Source organism: Leishmania martiniquensis, chromosome 19, assembly GCF_017916325.1.
Source record: "Leishmania martiniquensis isolate LSCM1 chromosome 19, whole genome shotgun sequence".
Lineage (NCBI taxonomy): Eukaryota > Euglenozoa > Kinetoplastea > Trypanosomatida > Trypanosomatidae > Leishmania > Leishmania martiniquensis.
Window position 1 is genome coordinate 105,745 of NC_090154.1, and position 24,371 is coordinate 130,115.

The 24,371-nt window shown below is 60.4% G+C and overlaps 7 protein-coding genes across 7 annotated transcripts; all 7 read left to right on the forward strand.

The window, feature by feature from the left end:
- Positions 1-453: 453 nt before the first annotated feature.
- LSCM1_06216 (uncharacterized protein) lies at positions 454-1,743 on the forward strand (the record flags this gene model as incomplete). The annotated part of the gene is made up of 1 exon (XM_067323648.1): positions 454-1,743. One exon carries the CDS (start codon positions 454-456, stop codon positions 1,741-1,743), a length of 1,290 nt encoding a protein of 429 aa, XP_067179277.1.
- Positions 1,744-1,944: 201 nt separating this feature from the next.
- Positions 1,945-4,977, forward strand: LSCM1_06217 (uncharacterized protein; the record flags this gene model as incomplete). The annotated part of the gene is made up of 1 exon (XM_067323649.1): positions 1,945-4,977. One exon carries the CDS (start codon positions 1,945-1,947, stop codon positions 4,975-4,977), a length of 3,033 nt encoding a protein of 1,010 aa, XP_067179278.1.
- Positions 4,978-6,644: 1,667 nt separating this feature from the next.
- LSCM1_06218 (uncharacterized protein) lies at positions 6,645-7,571 on the forward strand (the record flags this gene model as incomplete). Its single annotated transcript, XM_067323650.1, has 1 exon — positions 6,645-7,571. One exon carries the CDS (start codon positions 6,645-6,647, stop codon positions 7,569-7,571), a length of 927 nt encoding a protein of 308 aa, XP_067179279.1.
- A 3,776-nt stretch (positions 7,572-11,347) lies between these two features.
- Positions 11,348-12,526, forward strand: LSCM1_06219 (uncharacterized protein; the record flags this gene model as incomplete). The annotated part of the gene is made up of 1 exon (XM_067323651.1): positions 11,348-12,526. The coding sequence occupies one exon, from the start codon at positions 11,348-11,350 to the stop codon at positions 12,524-12,526; it is 1,179 nt and encodes a 392-aa protein (XP_067179280.1).
- Positions 12,527-15,230: 2,704 nt separating this feature from the next.
- On the forward strand, positions 15,231-15,986 carry LSCM1_06220 (uncharacterized protein; the record flags this gene model as incomplete). Its single annotated transcript, XM_067323652.1, has 1 exon — positions 15,231-15,986. The coding sequence occupies one exon, from the start codon at positions 15,231-15,233 to the stop codon at positions 15,984-15,986; it is 756 nt and encodes a 251-aa protein (XP_067179281.1).
- A 2,442-nt stretch (positions 15,987-18,428) lies between these two features.
- On the forward strand, positions 18,429-20,441 carry LSCM1_06221 (uncharacterized protein; the record flags this gene model as incomplete). Its single annotated transcript, XM_067323653.1, has 1 exon — positions 18,429-20,441. The coding sequence occupies one exon, from the start codon at positions 18,429-18,431 to the stop codon at positions 20,439-20,441; it is 2,013 nt and encodes a 670-aa protein (XP_067179282.1).
- A 1,502-nt stretch (positions 20,442-21,943) lies between these two features.
- On the forward strand, positions 21,944-24,298 carry LSCM1_06222 (uncharacterized protein; the record flags this gene model as incomplete). The annotated part of the gene is made up of 1 exon (XM_067323654.1): positions 21,944-24,298. One exon carries the CDS (start codon positions 21,944-21,946, stop codon positions 24,296-24,298), a length of 2,355 nt encoding a protein of 784 aa, XP_067179283.1.
- Positions 24,299-24,371: the final 73 nt, after the last annotated feature.

Here is a 24,371-nt window from a genome sequence, read left to right on the forward strand (position 1 = left end):
TTCTGTTTGGTGTGCCTGGCGACAGCCTCTTTGTCGCTACCGCAGAGGACAGCATCATTAATGCCCGCAGACACAGACTGTATCGCCTGGCAGATGACGAGGGGAGGAAGAGGCATCACTCTCTTCTCTCCCTCTTTCTTTTACTGCCATCGGCTCTGCGCACGTCGCAGGGGCACTCATCGACGTGAAGAAAACACAAGCGCGTTCCGGCGGCGCTCTTTCACGGCCGCGACTGTGCCGGCCACCCTCCCAACAACCTCTGCTTCTCCAACGCAGTAAGTCTTTGCTTGCCGGATAGAGGGGGAGGGGCGCGCACGTATACTGAGATAGCGAAGGGAAGCGGAGGAGCGTCTTCCCTTCTCTCTCTTTCGCCTCCGCGCTCCCCCTCCTCCCTCGACACGTTTCGTCGGCGGTGGCGCGGGGTTGGCTCACGCAAAGCTCGGCGGTTGCAAGATGCACGGCAACCTCTGTAATGACGGACACCCACCACTGTTGTCGAACGGCCTTTGCAACAGTGAGGGCGACGATGCGGTGTATGATTCAGAGCTGCTTGATGCGATGGGGGTGGCGGAAGACACGTCGTCGTTCCTTCGTGCTCGAGCAGAGTGCACCAGCGCACCGCCTTCCCGCCATGAAGTTGCCTCCAGTGTGCCAGGAGAAAGTGTTCACGGTTTGGCGGAGACCATCAGCCCAAAGGCTGCGGATCTGCGCGCTGCTGCCCCGCCTTCTGGCTTGCCCACCTCACTTCTTATCGGTAGGTCACTGTTTGGGCGCGACGCCCCGAGTTCATCGCCCGCTGCTATGGCGCGCGGTAAGATGCTATACCCCACGGGAGCGATAGGGTCCGCAGCCGTCTACGTCTTGTGTCCTTTCACGCGCAGTCGCGTTGCCCTGTGCTCGCCGCACTGGGGCCATCTGCTCGCAGCCGGGTTCAGGCTTCGCATGTCCCTGCACAGAGGCCGTCATGTGGTGCTCCAGAGGCCGCACGTACTGCTAGCCCGTGCTTGCCAGCTGCAGGGGCGCCACACGCAGGACTGCAAAACGACACGCGGCACACCAACGCCGCTCTGCCGCATCAGTTATGCAAACGCGTTCGAGGACTGCAGGCGGGCGAGGACGCAGCAGGAGCTCCAAGCAGCGCTTTTCAGGAAGTGGGGCTGGAGCGCACGCCTGCAGCAGACTCTCGGTGCCACACTGTCCTCAGCGCCACTGGAGGACGCGGCCGCCTTCACTGCTGCTGTGGAGGCAGATATGTTTGCTGGGGGCTTCTGTGACAGCGCACGACTCATACAGGTCACGCGGGCTCTTGGCGGGCACTCGATGACATCGGAGCCTCTTAACAAACAACAGCGGGCCACCGACTGGAGAGTCGGAGCTCAGAATGGACACGCAGTGACGCGCTATCCATGGAGCACGCGATCTCGCGTCCTGCAAGCCCCTTCCTCATGGAGGCTGGGACGTACGCCCGCGAGTACGACCGTGTCGTGGGTAGGCGCCTCGGCATCTGAGACGACGAGGTCGCCCCTGCAGCTGCCCAACCTGCTGCCTACGTGGACGGACACGTACACCCACCGCCCCACGCTGCGGCTATTTGGCCTGCCTGCCGCGGTGCGCGCTGCCTTTCTGGACCTGCCTTTTCCCTCGCCCTCCTCACCCTCGACGTCGCTGACGCCAGCAGCGCTGCGCTGGCACAGCTGGCTGGGCAGGTGCAAAAGGCGGTGGAGCGTGGTCAGCTTGCGGTGACGTCGCGGCTATACTTCTGCCCCCTCGTTCACGCCGTCGACTACAATAGCACTCTCGACTTGCATGCGTTTACTGTCGACTGGCACCAGGCGTGCTGCTGCGACGGCAGCGGTGGCGTTGGTGATACGCCACGAGCAACAGCGGCGCTCCGTGATTCATCTCCTGTGCTATCGCTAGGAGTGGAGTTGCTCCCAAGCGACGATGTTGCTCCTGCTAAAGCTGTGGCTGGAGCCGCCGCTTCGATTGGTCGTCTTTAGCAACGCTCATATGCTATCGAAGCGAGCGATTCGCCGCTTGGTGGACCAATGGACGCGCAACGGAGCGTCAGCGCATAAGACGCGCGAGCAACAAAATGGCGAGCGGACCGGGCAGTGTCAATGGCGCACACTCATGGGCAGCCGCCTGCGTCTCCCGCTCGATGCAGCAGCCGTTCTGTCTCACGTTCGAAGTCTCTCCATTCCCTTTGGCGACGTCCAGGCTGTGTTTATAGGCTACACAGCAAGCCAAGCCACGACCGAGGGGACGGAGGCGGTGAATCCGCCATGGGATGGTGGTACACCCGCGCCCCCTCGGCGGCAGGTGTCGCCCTCATCAGCCGCCTCTGCACACTCTCCCGTGCGCGTCAAGCTTTCGGTGAGTGCGAGCGCGCACTCCGATTTGCTCTACGTGGAGGAGCCCCTTTCAGCCGCATTGCTTCGTGCATCGGCCCTCTATCGTCGGTGCCTGGGCGCAGCGCACCGTCGCGAGTTGATAGAGGCAGTGACGCGAAGCATTGTGGATGGCGCGACGGCGGAGGATGTCTTCACAAGGCGGCAGTCGCAGCGACACCGATGTGGCCGTCTTTCTTTCAAAACCACTGAGGTGCCGCTCACCGGCACCGGAGGTCGCCTGCAGGTGTACGAAGCATGCGAGGCTGCCCTGTCGCTGATATCCCCGCTTGAATGCGTCATGCCCTCGCATTTCGACACCGGGGAAGCGCCCGCGGACCGGCCGGGCAGGGACGACGACGTCGTGTCGCTGCTCGTCATGTACCCGCTCCTGAGCACGCGGAGCATTCGCCATGTGCTGTTGAGCGCGTTTCAGGTACGTGTCGCGCTGCTTTCCGGGGCCGGTGATGCCGCTCCAGCGGCGGTGAAGGCCACCGAGGTGGATCGCACTGACGCACCGAAGGAGGTTGTGTGTGGCCGCAGCGCCACCGGCAGCGGGCCCACCAGCGCACTAGCAGGGCCCCCCGATCACTTCCGCGTACGCTTCGTCGAGTCGCGCCGGCGTGCTAATGAGTGTGAGCAGCGCGAGTTTGAGCACCTGGTCCAGGTAGCGGAGGCGCGCGCTGCCGCTGCCGCTGCTGCGGTGGCGGCGGCGGCGGTGGCCAAAGGGGTGGCGACCCCTTCTTGCGCCCCACAAGCTCCACTTCTTTCCCAAGCGTATGTTGGGTATGCGGAGCCTGCGGTGCTGCTGGGCTTGTGGACTTCGACACTGCTATTCCGAGCGCCCACATTGGCAGACGTGATGGCGTTGCGCGGGTTCTTCTTTACAGCACTCCGCACGAGTTACGCCGTCTCTCACCGAACCTCAGCAGGAGCACCGCCTCGCGCCGGCTCCACGGATGGCGGCACTGCCGGTGACAGCGTCAAGTTCCGCGTTTGTGATGTGGACGTGATTCATGTTGACTACGCAGACTCCAGAAGGCGCAGCAGGCGTTCCCATCGCCTGTTTGGTGTTCGGGCGTCTTTATGCCCCGCGTGCGCAGCTGTGCCGCACCCGCAATCAGATGCCGGAATGGTAGGCGACGAGGCGTTGAGGGAGGGGAGCAACGGCGACCTTGTCGCGCGGGAGCTGGCGCTGTTGGAGGCGATCCTGCAACAGTCGCTCGAGGAGTGTGCGCAGACCGCTATGTTTTTTCCGCTATGGCCAGAGCGCCGCGACTCCAACGACTCCGCGCGGTGCGCCACCCCGCGGCAAAGCAACAAGGCGCACTGCGTGACGGCGAGCGACGGTAGCGGTGCCACGGGGGTCCGCCGGCTGCCATTCCCTTTCTTCACCTCAAGCGCCGCTCACCGGCCCTTTCTCAGCTTCCCTAGGGTGATAGAGACGTCGTCGGCGTGGACGCCGTTACTGACCGAGTTGCGCCTTGCGAGCGTGGCTGCGGCGCAGCGGCCTTCACTCCACCTGACGATCGGCAGCCGAGTAGTGCTGCTGGAGTTAGTGTATCTGCCGACAAGCGATGGAGCGGTAGCACAGGACGGCGATGCGGAGAAAGAGACAGCGAGGAGCGCGACCAAGGTACCGAACAGCGTTGTCTTTTGGCGGGGGCAGGTGTGCGAAGTGACCGGCTTTGTACCTTGTGGCCTGCTCCTTGGGTGCGGGGCGGCGTCGAAGGGGCCGGAGAAGGCTGGTGAGGCAAGTCGCAGCGACGACAGCGCCACACGTGTGTCGTCTATTCCGGCCCTCGTGCAGCGGCAAGCAGCCAGTTGGTCTCTTAGGGAGCGGCAACTGATAGAGCAGTACGTGGCGCAGCAGCGGCACGCGTCCGCCTTGCCGCTGCTGCGGTGCTGCGTCGGCTCCCAAGGGCGCCAAGAAGGTGACCCGGGCAGTCAGGGTCGCTGCGTTTTCGTGCTCGCTCCGCGCTGCGCCTTTGTCGGCGGCTACCGCTCGCTTCACTACTACGGTCTGCCGCTGCTGCACCTCCCGCTACTCATCTTGGCTGGCGGTTCAGCCCGTTCTCAGCCACTCCAATCTACCGTGCGGCGCTCCAAGGTGTGCAGGAGTGCAAGAAGAACTTGGATGAAGCCACACGTTTCGGCCCCGGGCAGTGACACAGGTACGCGACCGGAACCTCTCACAGCCACCTCGCCCTCTGTCTCCTTCAACTACGCCCTGCCTCACCTATTTCACCCGTATCACACCGACCCCGCCAGCTGCAGAGCGACGCTGTTCTTGACATCACAAGAGCGGCAGCATGCCCTCCAGCTGCTTTTTGCACCGCTGCGTAACGCTGCTGCCGCGCCTCGCGATGTTCACGTTTCACGTGCGGACGAGGCCTCGCCACGCTCGCCTATATCCTTCGTGGAGGACGTTCTCTTCTCAGAAGTCGCAGGAGGCCATGGCAACGGAGACTCCGCGGATGATGGCCCTGCAGGTAAGCACGACAGGACTGGCGTACATGCGGTGCTCGCACCACCGCTGCACTGTCCACTGTTGACCGAGCTGGCCCTCTACTCGCGCCCGCAGTAGACAGCCTCCACCCCGCGCATGAGCCCGGCGTCAGCGTTGTGCCTCTTCAGTAGGAGGCACATCTGCGCGCTCGAATGTGAGATAAAGTAGCGGCGAAATCGAAGGGGGGCGTAGCGAAGAATGCGGTGAGCGCACTCTTCCTTGCCGCCGCAATCCATCCGAGACGCCAGCGCCCGAATGCTTCGGCGTCTGCTCCCTGCCGCGCGTTCTTCCCCTCTCTTTCCTCTGTGACTGCAACGCCAGTGCGCTTGCTGACTGCCCTCTCTTAGGCTGTCGATGGGGTCGCTTCTCTCTCTCTCCACACACACACACACCTCCCCCTCCCCCGACCTTTTCTTGCTCTGCTTGTCTCTGCTCTGGTCGTTGCGCGGCACCAAAGGCATCTGCTGCTGTTCCGCCGCTGCGGTAGCAGCGGCGGCTTGTTCCCCCTCCCTCCTCTCTCTCCCCACTCACACCTCTGCTTTTCGTCGACCTGTGGATCCACTGTGTGAAGAGGATACGGGCGCGGCGCAGCCGCACCTCCTAGAAAAAAAACGAGAGCGAATCCACCTTAGGTAGAGAGCCAAGGCTGGCATGAAAAGGTGACACTCGCTTTCGCAGGCGCGCACGCGTTCACCGTATCTGTTATGAGGTAGGGTGCGTGAAGTAGTGTGACACGCCCATCACGTTGACCGAGCTGGCCTCTCTCTGCAGCAAGGGCCAATAAGGGGGAGGGAGCCGACGACGCATCACCGACAGTCCACCTCGGTGCCTCTCTCACTCCCCCGTCTTTTGATGACTTTGCCATGCGCCGTCGTCGCCTGTACATCGCGCGCTCTTTCCCTTGCGCGTGGCGATGCTGTCGGCAACACTGCCCTCACTTTTGTGCTTGACGGCCTCCTGCCCTTCTACCCACGCGCGCCTTCGTTCTCGCTATTTTCGCTCACTCGAACCCGACATGCACGTGCATCTCTGTGCTCTCCCCTCAAATGAAGTAGGGATAGTGCGAGCTCTCGTACACTCCTCTCTCTTTACATATATATATATATATATTCGTTTACATTTGGCGCTACAGTACGAGGGAGGGGGGCCATCTGCCGCCTAGCGGTTCACGAATCTGCAAGCCAGGGGCGCACAGGGACTCAAGTCTTCACCGGCCCAATTCACTCTCTTCTCCGTGTCGCACAAGCCCCAACGTCGGTTACGCAGCGGTCGCAGAGAGTCACGAATCTTCGACGAGCTCGACTTCACAGACAACACAGGAAGCAGTGCCCTAGCACTGCGTCAAAGAAGGTGTCCTGCAGCCAGGGGTTCGGGCTAACACGTACACTTAACGATCACCGTGCATAGCCGCTTTCACTCTTTCTTTCCTGCCGAACGGCAACTTGTTGGACCTTTTTTTTCTGCATGTTTCGTTAGTCTCGACGCCCCCTGTGTCTTTCGCAGCTCTCAAAATTTCTTCCCGATTCTCCTCCGGGATTTCTTATCTGTTTTTTTTCTTTCTCGTGCGTGCGCGCTTATTTGCTTGCGCTGCCTCGCATCACTTTTGCTTTCCGCGGCTAGCCCTCGGCTGACGGTAGTTCTGTTGTGTCTTTGCGTGCCGCCGTCTCCTCGTTCCTCTTCCTCGTTCCGTGGGTCGCTTGCGGTCGTTACTGCTCCTCTTCGCCACCGCTGACGGTCACCGAATCATGAAGTCGAAGGTTGAGGCTGATGCCCCCACGATGGGCGCCTGCCACGGCGATGGTATGACGGCACCTGCCGTGAGCATGAATGAGCCAATGCAGAGTGTGTACAATCGCGCGCAGAAGCGCGTGCCGGTGCTCCGGGATAACTTGATGATGTACGAGCAGCATATGATGCAGGTGATGGAGGACCTGCGTACGTTGACGATGGACATGAACGCGTTGCGGGAGCACTACGAGGAGGCGCTCCAGGAAAAACTGTACATTGAGAACCTCGCGGCTCAGGCGGAGAAGCGCGTGCAGGACGTGAGCGAAATTGTGAACCGCTACGTTGGTGTCAAGGACGCCGTGGTAGCCAGCGACGGTTTCACATATGAGCGGGAGACCATCTCCTCCTACATCGATGGCTGCAAAGAAGCTGGCGGCACGCCGACGTCATACCAGACAGAGAAGCCGCTGACCTCGCTCCTCATCCCCAACCGTTCTCTCAAGACGTTAGTGGATCGCTTGGTAACGCTGCAGAAAGCGGAACCGGCGCCGCCGCCAACGGCTGATCGAACCCCGGTGCAGCACCAACTGAAGGTGACGATGACAGGCCGCCCAGCCAACGTGGCGAGCAACCAGCACGACGGCCAGCGGCGCAACATGCACGCTGGCGGAAAGGACAGCTTTGCCCCCGTCGAGCTGAACGCCAAGAGGGAGCGGGTGCACCCATGCATTCGTGTGTACGGGTACTGTCACTACAACGAGAGCTGTGCGTACGCAAAGTATCCGTACGATGCGTGCCTATCGAATCTAAAGAACAAATGCCGTTTCAAGAATCAGTGCCACGAGCGCCACGTGGAGTTCCGCGGCCCCCTCGATGACTACGGCAACCCCCTTTCAGCGAACCAGGGGCCCCACCAAGAGGACCCTGCGCCGGGGTCCGTGTGAAAGGCGAGTCATTAACCCCCCTCCCCCTGTCCTCGGTTACCGTAGCTTCTCCGAACCCCCTTCGGTCCCCCTCCTCTGCCACAGAATTTCATCTACGAGCGAAGAGGCCGCAGGGCAATGGGCGGAGCGATGGCCGCCACACTCATGCCCAAGTGCCGCTCTCTCCCTCCTATCTGTATTTCTTGTGCGTCGTCATGTTCAGGGGGCGACTCTTCGCCTTGTCACTCTCACCCTGCCGGTAGCTTATTCATCTGTTTTTTTGTGTGCGTTTGCCCCTCGTTGTCTTAACTGCACCCCCCCCTTCGGCACAAACACACAAACACACTCGCGTATTGGCTCTCTTCGCTCCTTCCCCTTCATCTCCTTTCCCCTCCTCATCCGACCGCTCTTCTTTCGGTCCGCCCTCTTTTCTTTGTTCCCCCCTCCCATCCCTCCGTCCCGCCCCTCTCCGTGCAGTGGCGCGTCGGCGCGCCACTGCACAAGTGCTTTTTCCTCTTCTGCTTCTCTTTGTGCGCGACGCGGCCTCGATCCTCTCTGAACTTCCTTCTGCACCCCTCTCCCTCAGCACTTGCGCTGCGGCACCCGCTGCTCTGTCTCGCTTCTCTCTCGGTGCACCCAGGCTGCATGCTTGTACTGTCACTTGTAGCAGGTGGTGTGCAGGTGAGCCGGTAGCCATCGCTGGTGCATATTGGCTGTGATAGCGGAGGTCGCTGGAAGGTGGTTCTTGTCGATGATGTTGGGGGATGAGCGTCGGACGAGGTTTTGAGAAAAAAGGTCAGGGGAGGGTAAAGTCGGTGTCTTGGCAAAGCTCACGGCGCCTCCGAGCGCTGTCGCTCATAGACATTTCTCCTCAACATTTGTCTTTGCGCCAAACGCCTTTATTGTTTAGTTTTGTTTCTTTCCTGCCACGAGGCGGCAGACAGTCACCTCTGCGCGGCTCTGAACGGGCGCCTCTCAGAGTTTTGGATTTCTGTAACCGCAGGTGACTGGCAGTGGCGAGATGGAGTGATGACGACGTGCTGCTCGCTACTCCGCTGACACTGCGGGGCCCCCCTCCCCTATCCTTCCTCTACGCCTGCTGCTTTCGGTTCGGGCGTATGACACGGCCCTTTGCCTCCTTCCCTGGGCGAGATAGGCGAATCGCCAGAGGCCCCAGAGCCTCATTTCACAGTATGCTCCTTAGCGCAGCAGTGCGATGACGCGCATTGCATTCGCGCCGCGTGGGCTACCGATCTGGGCGGGTGTCTATCGCTGCCCATCTGTGCCCCCCCTCTACTTTGCAGAGAGCGGCTGGCTGACTACTGTGGCTCATCCAGCACGTGCCTGGACTCCCCTCTCCCCATCCTGCTACCCGCACGGCAGCCGCTGCGACCTCCGCCCTGGAGCCAGTCGCTGTAGGGTGTCCTCTGCTTGAGTCTAGGCATGGTGCCCACCCGTGTCTGCGTTGCGCCGACTGCGCCGTATGCCGCCAGAGGAGGGGTGCCGGGAGGCAGGGAGAGCGCATCCGATGCATGCTGCCATTGGGCGGCAGGACGGCTCGCTCTGGAGGGCGAGGGCTTCGCCGCCGTGGTGGCACAGTGGCAGGCGGGCCGTGGCTCGATGCACATATTTGCTGGCGGGTTCGGGGTTGAGAAAGGGCACCGTGCCAAAAAGGTCTCTAGAACTTGTCTGTGCGGGGTGCTTACAGGACCATGTTCGTCGCCTGCGGACCGCTCCTTCCACAACCCGCTCCTCTGCTCTTTTTCTGTCTTACTGTGGTCCTCGAGGGAAGGAAAGCGCCTTTGCCGCAAACGGCTTTGGTCACGTGTCTCGCCGCTCTTCCCTGCGGCTGTCGGGGTGTGTCGAGGGGAGGGTGCGCGTCTGTTAAGTCGTTCTTTCTCCTCTTTTTTTAAAATGCTCTGAGTGATTTCCGGGCTACTGGGGAAGAGGAGAGGCAGCTACGTACTTATGGAGGACGTGCGCCCGTTAGTGGCTTTTCTTTTCGCGAATGTGCGAAGCTCGGTTTGGTTCTGGCGTGCTCGTATCCCCTCTCTTCGTGCTGTGTTGTGCATGGAGGAGGGCGAGAGTGGGCGGTAGTGGTTGAGCGAGACGGCGCAAGTGTAGATCGTTGGGCTCTCTTTCGCATGCACCTCCCCCACTTTTTTCTTTCAGTTTGCCGATGGCGTGCGCACGCCTGTCTATGCGCTTCGTCGTTTGTGTGCTGTTTCCGTCGACCTCTTTTTTCTTTCCCTCTAACGACTGCGAAAAGCGAACGAAAAAGAGTAACCAAACAGCAGAGCGCTGCCGTCGCATCTGCTCGACTCAGTGAGCAGCCGCATGCGCCGGTGTTGTGCTCCGTCTGGTGGTGGAGGGCTGAGGTACACTCTCTGCGGTACACACTCGTGCACGTGTATACGCGGTAGTCGGACTTGCTTGCACTCGCCCAGATTCGCCAGCACGGGCAAGAGTTGCAGGAGCGTAAGGATAAGCCCGAAAGACAAGGTAGGTAACTCTACGGTTGCACGTCGTAATCTTTCTCGCTTGCCATGCTGAGGTAGGGAGGAGGAGGGGCGAGGGATTGAAGAAGTTGGTCTGGGCTGTGGCGGAAACATATATATATATATGTGCGTGTGTGTGTGTGCTTCTGTACGGATCTCCTTGAAAACTTGCAAAAACAAAAGCGCAAAGAACGATCAAGAAGTGGACGGATGAAGAGGTGAGGCACACGCCCCCCTGCAGTGCCAGGGGGACGCTTTGCCCCATTTCGGTGTTCCCACGTTAGACGTCGAGGAGTGGATTCATTTAAAGCATCGAGCTCCTCCTTCACCTCACCCCCCTGGACAGCGCAAGCGCGCACGTATGCGCACACAGCCATGCTACTACGGTAGGAGATGGCGACGATTCACGTTAGGGACGACTCCATCACGTGCCATTTTTTTGCTCTCTCCCTCCCTCCTGATGTCTCTTATTTTCGGGTGTTCCTGTCATGTGTCCCATGCGTCGTCGTTTCTCTTTTGGGATATCACCCCCCACACACACACACGTACTCAGGCAGCTCAACAGATGTGTTTCGCTCTTGGCGACACATTCGACCCTCCCTTCTCACCTCATTCTCTGTCGAGAGCAGTGGAAACAAAGGTCGTTTGAATTTCCCACGGCTTTGGACGGAAGTGCCAACGAAAAAAAAAACGGCGACTGAAGAGAGAAAAGAATGGAGACTCGACGGACTCGCAGAGGCGTCGCAGGATGCATTCGCTGAAGCCATTACCTCACCAAAGGCACACTGCGGCATCGCGTATCCGCCGCCTCCCCTGTCGCTGCCGCGCGCAAGAAGCTCACGTATGTGCTTTTAGCACCCATCTGGTGGCTTGCGTGAGTGAGTGACAACGCGCGCTGGACTATCGCTCCACCCTGCGCTGATTCTTCGTGACACCATTTCTCGCCCATGTGTGCAAGGCGCAGTCCCTCCCCGCCTCTCTCCCCCTGGACCCCCCCTCCTCGTCGTGCTCCTCTTTGTTTGTCCTCTACCTCCACCTCTCTCTGCTCTTCGCGCCTCTGTGTGCGCTACCCTTCCTTCTGCTTGTGTGACCCGCCCTACTCTCCACTGTGCTCTCTCCAGAAGAGCGGCCCTCCCGCCTCCTCCTCGAGCCTCTTTCGCCTTCTCTCCCACACAACGAAGAAAACAAAATCAAGCCAGAAAAAAAGCGAATCGGGTTCACACCGCCGCCTCTCCTCGTCATTTCTCAAATTTTTGAAAGACAGCAAAAACGCCTCCCAGCTGGGGAGCAAACGAAAAGATGAGCGCCATGTCGCCTTTTTATGGCCGCATGTACCCGACGCAGGAGGCCCCGCTTGTATGGGAGGCGACTCAGTCGCTGCAGAACTCGCTGGTCGAGCAGAGTCGCAGCATGCGCCACTCGGTGGAACTTGCCATGTCACTGCAGGAGGTCTTGGAAAGAAATCGTGAAAATTACAACAATATCATTGCTGAGCGCAATGAGGCATATCGTCGCCTGCAGGACGCGGACGCAAAGCTTCAGCAGGTCGAGCACGTCGTGCGCCGCTATGCTGAGGTGAAGGATCCGGTAGTGGCCAGCGACGGCTACACCTACGAGCGCACGGAGCTCAGCCGCTACCTCAGCGACTGCAAGAGGTCGAACAGTAAGGCATACTCGCAGCAGACCAAAGAGGAGCTGACGGATGTGATGGTGGACAACGTCTCTCTGCGCCGCCTGGCCGATCTACTAAAGGGCGTGCACACGGTGGAGCTGCCACAACTGTCGAGCCGTATGCCATTGACGAGCGGTGACGTCGACAAGAATGGCCCTCGCACCCACTGGGCGGAGGAGGATTCGTCGATGTGCGGCATGCGTCACGGTGAGGTGGGCTCTGGCGCCGTCGGCCTCGTGGGTGGTGCTGGCGGTCGCAGCGGTAACGGGGTGGCCATGATCCATGGCCACAGCGGCGCCCGCTTTGATCGTGGAGGCGTCGCCAAGTCCGGCAAGCCTTGCAACGACAACGAGAGTAAGGGCGGGCGACATCCGTGCACGCGTGTGTATGGCTTCTGCAACTTCGAGGACGACTGCACGTTTGCCAACTATCCCTATGAGGCTTGCCTGAACCACATCAAGGGGAAGTGCCGCTTCGGCTCTTCCTGCAAGGAGCTGCACGTTGACCCGCGCGACCCGGTCTACCAAAACCCCCGCAGCTTTGCGAATCAGCACTACAACCATGGCGCTAACAATGCGAACATGAACCACATGCACAGCACAGGCGCCGGCTCAAACAACACAAGCAGCGGCCACGCAGCTGATGCTGATGCGGAGGTACCAACACAGAGCGGAGGAAATGTGCCGGAGACCGCCGCAGTGAGTGGGTCCGACAGGGCGGCTGACAAGAGGGACAATTATGACAGTGGGCTGGAAAATACCGTGTCGTCTGCGCCCTCCGCTGCCGCGACGGTTAGCGCAGAGTAGTCGAATGGGCTTGTGTGTATGTGTGTATGTGCGTGTGTGTGCTTGCCTGCGCCTTCTCTATCGGTGTGTGGCCTTCATATCTCTGCCCATTTTCTTCTGTCTGTTTTCTTTCTTTTTCCCTTCTTTACCATTCCACTCTCTCCCCCTTCCCTCTGTCTGGCATGTCGGCGCGTGCGTTGCACCGTCGGCATTCGTGCGCGCCTGGGCGAGAAAGCCGCACTGCCGCGATGCGCGCTTGGCAGCGAAGGTGGGCGAATGCCGGGCCTTCTCTTCTTTCCACTTTTACAGAGAGCGACTGGCAAGAGGCTCTTCGTGCGCAGGCGCACGCCAGTGCGCGGACCTCTTCCGCTTGGGACGCCGACGCCTGTGAGGGGCGTGCAGAATGAGGGAAGAGGGCGGGGTGTGCTCCTCCTGCCGCGCGGACCCATGCGAAGGGCCACCACCACACCCCATTACGGGGTGCTGGTGCTGCCAAGACGGCTGCGTGAGACGCACAGCGCACCGGCCGGGTGTAGGGTCTCCGGGGGCGCTGACCTGCGGCTAGCTGACTTCTGTGGCTCATCCAGCACGTGCCTGGACTCCCCTCTCCCCATCCTGCTACCCGCACGGCAGCCGCTGCGACCTCCGCCCTGGAGCCAGTCGCTGTAGGGTGTCCTCTGCTTGGGTCTAGGCATGGTGCCCACCCGTGTCTGCGTTGCGCCGACTGCGCCGTATGCCGCCAGAGGAGGGGTGCCGGGAGGCAGGGAGAGCGCATCCGATGCATGCTGCCATTGGGCGGCAGGACGGCTCGCTCTGGAGGGCGAGGGCTTCGCCGCCGTGGTGGCACAGTGGCAGGCGGGCCGTGGCTCGATGCACATATTTGCTGGCGGGTTCGGGACGGATTTCTTGAAACAAATCAACTCACAGCTTTTTTTCTTCTGTCTCTGATGTTGGCAACCACATGTTTTTACGGACGTTTATGGGAGCGCGGGTAGGTGGAAGCCGGTATTTTACGAGAGGTGGAGGGAGGGGGTAGCTGGTGCTAGGGCTTCTTTTTCCTGATGGGCGGAAGGAAACAGCTGCTGGACGGGGCAGCTAGCGGGTGGTGGGCGACTGGCAGAGACGGTGACTCGCACGCTTTGTCGACCTTCTCATGTGCCGCTGCTGACCCCTCTCTTTTATGTTCTCCTCTCCTGTGCTAGTCAGCGCCTGCCTTCCCCCTTCGAGAGAGGAGCAGACGGCGCGCGGCCCTGTTTGGCATCTCCCTCATCGATGCTGTCTTTCTATTGCGAAGTGGGTGCCTCGCGCATGTACGGCTGTGTGCGTTTCTCCTCCTGCCCACGCACGCACCCCTCTGTCCCTCTCTTCTTTTGGCCGGTATCATCGTGTCGCTTACACAGCTGTGGCTGCAGCGGTCGCTTGGCGAATGGCGCTGAAGAGGTCAGGGGAGGAGAGGCAGTTTTGGCTGCCTCTGAAAGACGACCAAGCAGACGAAAAAAAAAAGAGGGGAGGGGAAAGAGCAGCATAGGATGGGTGTGAAACGCCTCGTCTGTGCGCTCTCGTAAAGCGCACGTCACGCTATCATTCTCTCTGTGTGTGTGCGTGTGTGTGTGTGTCTGCGCCTTCAGCAAAGAAACAAACAAACAGTAACGAAATCGGCGTGATCAGCGGGGGCAACGTCGAGAGTGGCACACCTGAGGCAGGGCTTCCACTTTTGAAGGTGCGTCGCCTTCAGGTGTGCCACAGGGAGCGGGGAGGGCTCCGACGCTTGGAAAGCACTAGGAACGCCGTACGTCTGCGGTATTTGTGCATGCCCTCATCGCCTCCAACGTAACTTTTGTTGCATGCGAAGTAAGGGGAAGGGGGGAAGTTCGAGCGTGCAGGCACACGAGCAAACCGCAAGCGCTCCCTGCTGAGAGCTAGCTTCTCAGTCAGAGGGAGGGGCTTCCTCCTCCGGAGTGCATATGCACGCGTTCATGATGCTCAACTCGCCCGTGCGCACCCCCCTTTTCTGTGTCTGCATGGCGTCTGTGTGCTCCTTACGCCCGATCACACAACACAGAATGTGGCTGCATACCCCTTCCCCCCTCCTCCTCCCCTCTTCATCTACCCTTGCCCCTTTCCTGTGCCCCACGCCCTCCTTGACGCCTCCCCCACCTTCCCATTGGTCTCCGCCGTCTTTCCCATGTGCCCCTTCCGTACACTTCTTTGACAGCGTACGTTCGCGTCGGGGGGCGCCATTCGAGTCAACCGGAGGCGTTAGTCAGTATATCGCATTGTTGTTGTGGGTGCGTATGGGCTCCCCCTCACCCTCCCCCCCCCATCACCCTTTATGTGAGATTCTTGTGTGTGCTGAGCAGCGGCAGCAGAAGCGCAGTACGGCCCGGCACGCCCAATACCGCCACATCCGCACCAGCTGCACGCGCTTTTGCCGCCCCCTTCTCCTGACTCGTATAGGGCAGGTTCGGCTTTCGCAGTCGCGATAAGCGGAGCACCCTAACGTGGGGACAGTGACACACGGGCGCGGCTTCCTCGCTAAGTCTTTCACCCTTGTATAGGTGCGGTCTACAAGAGGTAGGCATACTATTGAAAAGGGGAGACAGCCGTTCGCGCCAGTGAAATTCGTAGACGGCTCTTGCAGATAGAATCGACGTAGGCTACTTCGACGCATACGAAGAGTCCCCTCTATAGCTTTCGGCCTCGAGGCCCTTCTCAAGGTGAGAAAATGGACCTCCGCAAGTCAACGAACCTAATCGACGGCTTCCTGTCGTCGCTGTCCATGATTCTCGTGAGCGAGATTGGTGACAAGACCTTCTTCATCGCGTGTCTCATGGCTATGCGTCACCCAAAGCTGACGGTATACGTTGGAGCGCTCGGCGCACTCGCTGCCATGACGGTGTTGTCGGCGTTGATGGGCGTGGTGGTGCCCAACCTGCTCTCTGTGCAAGTGACGCAGATGCTAGCGATGGTGCTCTTCATGGCGTTTGGAGGCAAGATTCTGTACGATGAACTAATTCGTAAGAAAGCGGACGACGAGGAGAGTGAGGATGAGATGTCGGAGGCTGCGGCGGCTCTGCGCCGCCGAGACCCAAATGATGCGACCGAGACAGGTAGCATAGCGTCGTCTGCCTACGTGAGTGCACCGGCGCGCCGTTGGCGCAAGCTGCTAAACCCTGTCATGGTAGAGGCCTTCACTCTAACCTTTGTCGCTGAATGGGGAGACCGTAGCCAACTGGCAACCATTGCGCTCGCAGCTGCGAAGAACGCGTATGGCGTGACCGTCGGCGGCATTCTTGGTCACGCCCTCTGCACAGGCGGCGCTGTTTTGTGCGGTAACCTCATCGCGCAGCGCGTGTCCATGAAGACAGTGAATATCGTTGGCGGCGTGCTCTTCATCGTCTTCGGCCTCGTGACCCTCTACGAGCTGGCTTATGGAGAGCATGACATTGCGAAGACTCACGAGAGTCCCAAGACGGGGTAGCCAGTGGTGCATACAGGTAAGCGCAGTCACCCTTAGCGGTATTCTTCGGAGCTACGGAGTGCTGTTTTTTGAGAGCACACAAAGATGAGTCCGCTGCGCACGTTCTCCCCCTCCCTCTCTCTCTCTCCCTTACTGACTTGCTCACGCACACGTGCGCTCTCCTGTTGTTGGGTGGTGACGTTTTTTTCTTTCGCTTTCATGTACGTGCCTTACATAAGGGTTCTTTATGGCCAACTCTTTGAGCCGTCGTATGTGTGTACGTGTGTGTTTGTGAGTGTGTATCGCTCTGTATCTCTTCCCTGTGCTGGTGCTGCTCGCCAGAGTGCATCCGTCGGCCACCTCCCTAACATCGCCTCTCACATCATCTGAGCTCGTTGTCACCTCCGTTTCTCGCTCTCCGTTCAGTCATCCCGCACCCCTACCGCGTGCACATGTGAGCGCGCACGTACTGCGGCGCATTTTCTTTTCTCTTATGGGGGCGTTTACGTGTGCGGCTGAGCGTTCTGTCGGTAGCCGCTCTCTCTCTTCCTCGGTGGCACCAAACATCTGTCCGTTGCATGCATCTCCTACCATTGCTGTGTGAATCTTTCTACTCTTCGCGTGGCTGCTTTTTCAACTGGGTTAGCGTCTCGACAGCGACGTGGGCCACTGTGTACGTGGGTGTTGCGTCTGTCGGCCAGGTGGCGCGCTCAGACAAGGCCGCCCGTCAGGTTTCTCTTTCTCTCGTTGAACGCTATGCTTTCGCACTTGGCGCGCCGCCCTCCCCTCCCCTTCCGATAACGAGCGGGATGAAGGGAGCATAAAGCACTGTGCTGCTATGCCAGCCCATTGCCCCCCCCCACTCTGCATGTGGCAGCCAGGCAGTCTCCCCGTCTATCCCCCCTGCCTCTCCATGCGAACGCCGCCTCACCTCCTGTAGTGGTACAGGGCCATGCGCATCCGACCCAGGGGCGGCCAGGGCGATTGGTCGCTGCTGGCATCGGCGGTCAGGGCCTGCATGGCGTTGCGTCGTGGGGCGCCGCGACGGTGGACACGGTTGTGCGATCTACATGGTGGGTGGAGTGCCGGCGTGGCTGGAGCGTGCTCCGCCGAGCCATGACAGGGCGCCCTGGTGTGGGGAGGGCCTGCGCCACGGCGGGAGGGGGGATGCACCCGGTGGCGCGAGCTGCACGGTGGGAGGCGCTGCTGTGGGGCGACCTGCGAAGCGTGTGTGTGTGTGTGTAGCGTTTTGGACGGGGGCCGTGCTGAGGTGACTGGGTCGGCGCGTGGCTGTAACGCGTGTCTCAGGGCTGCTCGGCACCCGGCGGGGTGGGCCTGTGCGGTCGGGCCGGGCCGCGTGGGGCTCACAACGCCGACGCAGCGGCAGACGGGAGCACGCTAACGGGAAAACAAACGAACAACTGCGAAGGTCCGAAGAGGCAGAAAGAGAAGGCGGGTTGTGAGGAGGACACGGCGAGGGGCAGTGCATAATCCTTCGGGACAGCCTTTACCCTTTAATGGGAAGTCTCTGTGCCCGAGCAGCGAGAGCGTGAGCGCGTCTCTCTCTCCCTCTCCCTCCACTTTCTTCGCGTGTTTCCTATCAGCCTTATCCTCTCCCAGTGTCCCAGACGAGTCTCGTAACTGTGCATAGTGGGTAGTAAAGATTTAGCATGGCGAAGCTTAAGCGAATATTCATCTACACAACAACGGTAGGGCCCGGCGCTGCCGCGGCCGTGTACCCCCTTCCCCTCCACAGCTCGCCTCTTTCCTGTTCCCTATCGGAACGAGAACTGCCCATGTATGAGGCGCTGACTTATCGATATGGGAAATGCTGCTGCCTGCGATACAGCTGCGAATGTGTGCGTGCGTGTGTGTCTCCCACTCGGTTGCTTCACGCCAGACACCCACACCCTCACCACTCTGTCTACTTCTCTGCTGTCTCCTCGCCTCTCCACACTTCATGACTCTCTTTCACGTGAATGCGCGCGTGCACCACTCGTATATGCAATGGCGTGGTGAACACCTCACTCCTTGCACTTATATGTGGCGGTGCCCTCCTCCCCACGACGTCTACATCTCTGCCCGGTGAGGAGGAAGAATCTACTCACGGCACACAAAACGCGAGGCGATCAGAACTGCCAGCGCCCCCCCCCTGCCCTCACGTCAGCAGAAGTAGCAGCAAGTGGACAGACATCATTAGGGCTACGGCGCCCACATCACTGCCACGGTCTCGTCTGTTCGTCTCTCTCTCTCTCGCTTTCATCGCTTGCAGCTCCCCTCCTGTTTCTCTCACTCTCGGCGAGGGGTTTGGGCGAGCGGTGTGCTCGCGTGCGTCTCGGCGCTAAAGAGGAGAGGCTCCGGCTCAACTCTGTCCCTCTCTGCCAGAGAGAGAGCGAGAGAGCTCTTTCATTCCCCCACGCCTTCCTCTCATACATAGAAGAGCTGCCGTGCCCTCGTGCCATCATGACGGAGGTGACCGCAGCCTACCGTGGCAAGGCGAACGAGATGCGGCCGACACCCGCTGCAGACGGGGAGAGCGAAGCCGCCGCGGAACCGCCGCCGACGCGGCAGACAGCGGTGTGCTTTAATGTCTGCCGCCAGGAGCAGTGCCACCCCAACAAGGGGTACCGGCACCTCTCGCGGAGGCTGCGGCAGGGCGGCACGGTGGACATGAACAAGGAAGACATCACGCTGGACCGCCTGAGCGCGAACGACATCGTCGTCTTCCCTGCCCCACAGACGCCCTTCTCCGAGGATGACGTCGCCGCTATCCGGGCGTACGTGGAGGGTGGTGGCTCAGCCATGATCCTTCTCGGCGACGGCCATGGGGGGCATTATTCGTATCTTAATAGGGTTCTCGAGGACTGGACGGGGATCACTATCAACGAGGATTGTGTGGTGCGCACGGTGCTGCACCGGTATCTGCACCCCAAGGAGGTCTGCGTGACCAACGGCATCACGAACCGCGCCATCAACTGGGCTGCCGGCAAAAAGGTGTTTGGCGCTGCGGGCGGGATACCGTCCCGCAGCTTCGGCCTAGGGCCAGGTAGCACCTTGTCGAAAGGCGCCACCACCATGGGTATCGGCTCCACGCTCATGACTCTCAACCGCACACTCGGCGCTGGGCAGACAGCCAACAGTGCTCTACTTGGGAACAACGCTTTCACGGGGGGCCTGACAGGCACGGCTGGCAACGAGGCCGAGCAGGAGGCAACCAGCCTCGTTTTCGTGTATCCGTATGGTCTCACCTTCAACGTGCAACGACCCGCCATCCCGCTGCTCAGTAGCGGCTTCATGGCGTACCCGCTAAACCGCCCGATCGCCGCGGCGTGGGAGTGCCCGAAGGTGGTGGAGCACCGTGGCCGTCGCAAGCAAGGCAAGCTGCTGCTGATCGGCACGGCGCAGCTCTTCGACGACGCGTGGATTGAGAAAGAAGAGAACAGCACACTCGCCTCCATCCTTTTCGACTATCTGGATCACAAGCTGAAGCTGAACCAGATCGACGCCGAGGAGCCGGATATAACGGACTACCATCATCTGCCGGACACCGCCTCCCTCTCCGAGCGGCTGCGCGTCGCTGTGGAGCAGCACGAGGAGCTGCCGCGTGATTTCACGCAACTGTTCGAGCTGGAGCCGTTCAAGATTGACACGGACAAAATACCGGACGTGGTGGACACCTATTCGAAGCTGTCCGTGAAGGTAGAGCCGCTGACGCTGATTCCGCCAGAGTTTCAGATGCCATTGCCGCCTGTGAAGCCCGCTGTCTTTGAGCCGATTCACCGCGACCCAGCGGATCCAGGGCTGGACCTCTTCGACCTGGACGAGGAGTTTGCACCGGAGCGGGTGCGGCTCAGCCAACTCACGAACAAGTGCAAGGCAGACGACGTCGAGTACTACATCTTGCAGGCGGCCGAGGTGATGGGGGTGACAAAAAAGCTACGCAGCCCGCGCAATCGAGACCCGCGTGCACTGCTCGACTACGTGTTCCGTCAGGTGGTCGACTACAAGAAGGTAAACAGCGGCTCTGTCGCGTCGCTAGAGGCCCGCCTTGGCAACGACGGCTCCGGGGCGACTGGGGCAGACAACGCCGCCGCTGCCGCCGCCGCTCAGAGCATGATGCGCGTGATTCGAGTCAGCAACGACGGCATCGGCGACGCGACCCCGTTCGACGAAAACCCACGCTGGAACCTTTACTTGGAGGCGGACTTCGCGAAGGGTACCATCGAGGGTAACCTGCAACTGCTGGAGGACTCGAGCCGCTTTGGTGCACAGGAGGCGCGAATCGAGGGCGACATCAAGCCGCCAGGCGAACGTGAGTACCCGATGGAGTGGGGCGTCGTGCTGGACGCGGTCAATGGTGAGCAGATTATCTACGTGTTCTTAGGAATGATTCAAGGCAACCAACTGCGTGGTGTGTGCGAGCAGGGTGGCGGTGGCAACACCCGCAGCTTCCTCTATACAATGGAGGAGCTGTAGTGCTTTCGTGGCGGTTGAACGGCTGAGTTTTTGCCAAAGTTATTCTCTCGGGAGCAAACGTTTTCTCGTTGCTGTTGCTGTCCTCGTGCCTCATCGTTGGCATTTCCGCCGCGCGTGTCTGTATTTGTGTGTACCCACTCTTGCATTTTCTCCCCCCTCCTCCCCCCTCGCCCATCTCTTGGATGTACGCGCTTCTTGTCTATGCATATGTGTGCTATGCTAGCGACGTGTGAAGGGCGGGCGCATGTCGTCGGCCACTCTTCCCTTCTCTGGCCCTGTCTGGATTGGGTTGTGCACGTGCGCCTGTGTTGCATGCATCACCGTCGTGATTACCCTTTCCGCGTGGCTCTGCTCGTGCTCTTGTTTCCGCGCGCACGTCTCGTGGGCGGGGTCGCAGGAGGTGCGCTTACTCGCATCTCTTTTTTTCTCTATATATATATATGTTCATCTCTGTCCGTGTGCGTGTGTCTGTGTGTGTGTTGCATAGAAAAAGAAACACGAGACAGAAGAGAGCCGAGCCTGGAGCAGGGGGAAGGAGGAGGCAGGACGTACAGTGTTGTGGGCGGAGCAGCTTTGTTTTCGCGATGTACATACATGTGCCCACCGCCCCGAGCAGACAATGGACGCCCACGTGCAGAGCATACGGTGAAAACGGAGGCCGCGCGCGTTCCGACAGCATGTGCGAAGAACAACAAAAGAAGAGAAAACGAATGCAATGCAGCGGGCAACTCCGCAAAGGCTCGCCGTGTGCGTTCGCCGATCGTGCAGCACGCGGTTACAGTCGAGAGGACGGCGGAAGCAGTAGCAGCAGCAATTGCAGCAGGCGAACCTGGCGCTGCTGCTACTGCTGCGGCTGTTCATCCCTTTTTCATATAATCGCAAGCCCAACAGGCGATCATGCCCGTGGGGCAGCGTGGATAGAGGCGACGCCAATGACGACGGCGCGCTGTGGATGGAGGGGGGTGGCAGCGGCGAGGACGATCATAGGCTCGTCCGCGGCTTCTTACCTCTTTCCCCTTTCTCTCTCTCTTCGCCTGTTCGCACGCATACGCCTGCCCTCAACAGACTTCCGCATGCTATGCCCCCTCCTGTCATCCCTCTCTCTGCTGAATCTCTACCCTCCTCATCCAGCGTAACACGGTCGCTTTTCGTGCTTCTCACGAGAGCAGCAAAGGCATCCGCCTACCAATAGACCGTAGTGTAGCCCGACGGCCCCCCTGTTCGCTGTCTGGAGAGCCCTCCTCCCTCCCTTTCGCCCAATAGAGATTGTGTCTGCAGCGACGCGCATACGAGACAACACCAACTCACAACGCCACGAGAAGGGCCCGCTCCCCCACACACACGAGGCACTCTCGTCTTGTTCTCTCTCGCTGTGACTCTGCATGGCCGACCAATTCTTTCTCGCGACGTGACAGGGTCCAAAGCGGAAGGTCATCTCAGACTTGCTCTGCTTTCATTGCACAACACACAGACACACACACACACATTCTCGAGGAGACGAGATGCGGCTCGACATCACGTCTGCAAAGGAGCGCCATAGCGAGGCGTGTACGACTGTCGCTGTCTCCCTAAACGGTGACATCATCAGCGGCAGCGACGACTTCACTGTTCGCCGATGGAACGCCAATGGGGAAGCGCTGGGGGTGGTGAAGGAGTTTAAAAGCTGCGTGACCTTCCTAACATGGGTGCCGACGGCAGTGCGCAGTGCGCGTCTGGCCCGTGGCGCGGCTGCAGAGACGCGCGAGGGGCGTGACAATTGCCTTGTCGCGTGCGCCGATGGCAGCTTTTCCTTCCTGAACACGGCGAGCGGGCGCGTGGAGCGTACGATCGAGGCGCACGCGGGCAGCATTACGGCCGCTGTCTACGCCGCCGACGGCTCCTCCATCATTACGGCCGGCGAGGATGGGTGCGTGAAGGTATGGTCGCAAGCCGGCATCCCTCGCACAACTCTTGCCAACGCCGGTGGGTGCATCAACGCGCTCTGTTGGGGCACGAAGGCAACCGAGCTGGGCGGTGACTGTGTTCTGTATGCCGTGGGTAGCGACGTGGTGATCAAGCCTCTGAACCCCGCCATGAAAAAGCAAATCAAGTGGAAGGCGCACAACGGCGTAGTGCTCTGCGCCGACTGGTCGCGCATGAGCGGCATGATCGTGACGGGCGGCGAGGACGGGGTGTACAAGGTATGGGATCCATATGGCTGCAGCATCTTCGTTTCTGCCGCTGGAGAGCACCCCATCACGTCGGTGCGGTTTGCCGCTGATGGGGAGAGTTTCGCGGTCGGCTCCTTCATGAACGTGCGCGTGTGCGACAAGACCGGCTGGAGTCACTCGTACGAGCGCACCACCGAGGGCAGCGCCATGGCGCTGGACTGGATGCCAGATGGCACGCAAATGATCCTTGGCAACGGGACCGGGGCGCTCAGCATAGCGCAGATCGTTGACCGCAAGGTGAGTTGGGGGCCGTACACGGTGACACTCCTTGACAGCCGCCGACTCACCGTGCAGGACGTGGTCAAGGACACGGTGCAGGAAATCGAGCAGGCGGACAAGGTCATCAAGCTAGAGCTGGGCTGCGGCTACCTGGTCGTGTGCACGACAACGCAGTGCTGCTGCTACCCCATGGACCGCTTGAACGCTCCCGTGCAATTCGATCTGCGCGACCCCGTCATCTCGATCCTCCTTGGGCCACACCAGTTTCTGCTAGCCGATTGCAATCAAGGGCCACAGGTGTACTCGTACGAGGGCCGCCAGATCAGTGTGCTGCGTCTCCAAGTCACGCTAAAGCCGGAGATCATGACGACAAACCTGCTCTCGCTCTCCCCAGACACGGTGGCGATGCGCGACCCAGCAGACGCCACTCGTATCCTCTTCTTTGACGTGAGCAGCGGCAAGCCCTTCGATGACGCCACGGTAGCACACCACCTCGAGATCGTCTCGGTTCACCTCTCCCAGTCCGGCTCCCTGCACGACCGCAAAGTTGCGTTCATCGACCGCAACAATGACCTGTACTTGGGCCCGGTGCACACCAAGCTAGGCTTCCATAAGCTGTCGGCAATGACGACTAGCACAGCATGGCACGACACGCACGAAACCCTTGCCGCCATTGCCGACGGCCACCTCGCAACGTGGTACTACCCCTCCACGGTCTTCACGGATCGTGACTTGCTGTCGCTCACCAAGGCCGTGCGCGAGGATGGCCATGCCGAGTTCACGAGAAACGACCGCATCACGCACTTCCACCACACCCGCGTCCTGGTACGCCGCGGCGGCGATGGTGCGTTACTGACGCTGCCCGTTTCGCCATACCCGGCGATGATTTTTCAACTTGTCACGCTGAAGAACCATTGGGACGGCGCCACGCGACTCGCGCGTTTTTTGAAGGACCGGCTGCTGTGGGCGGTGCTGACAGCGCTCGCGCTGCGAGCCGGCGAGCTGAACGTGGCCGAGATCGGCTACGGTGCCCTCAGCGACCTGGCTAAGGTGCGGTACATCAACGAGATCAAGCGCATCCCGACGCCGGAGGCGCGGCAGGCCGAGCTCGCACTTTTTCAGCACCGCCCCGCTGAGGCAGAACGCATCTTGCTGCAGGCTGGTCTCATCTACCGCTGCATCGACATGAACACGCGCCTGTTCAAGTGGGAGCGGGCGCTGGAGGTTGCCAAGGAGCGCAAGACGCATGTGGACACGGTTCTTGGCCGCAGGGAGCGCTACTTGCGGGAGGTTTCTCAGGTGGAAACACTCGCCGCGTTCAAGGACCTGTCCGGCAAGGTGAAGATCGACTGGTCGGTGATTGAGGAGAAGATCAAGCAGGAGGCGGTCAAGGAGGCGGAGCGGCCCAATGCAAGGCCGTACGCGTAGAATGTCGCCGCGCTATCGCTGTCACGCGCCTACCGTGCGAAGTGCGCTGCTCATGGCGTCGGTGCAGGTGGCA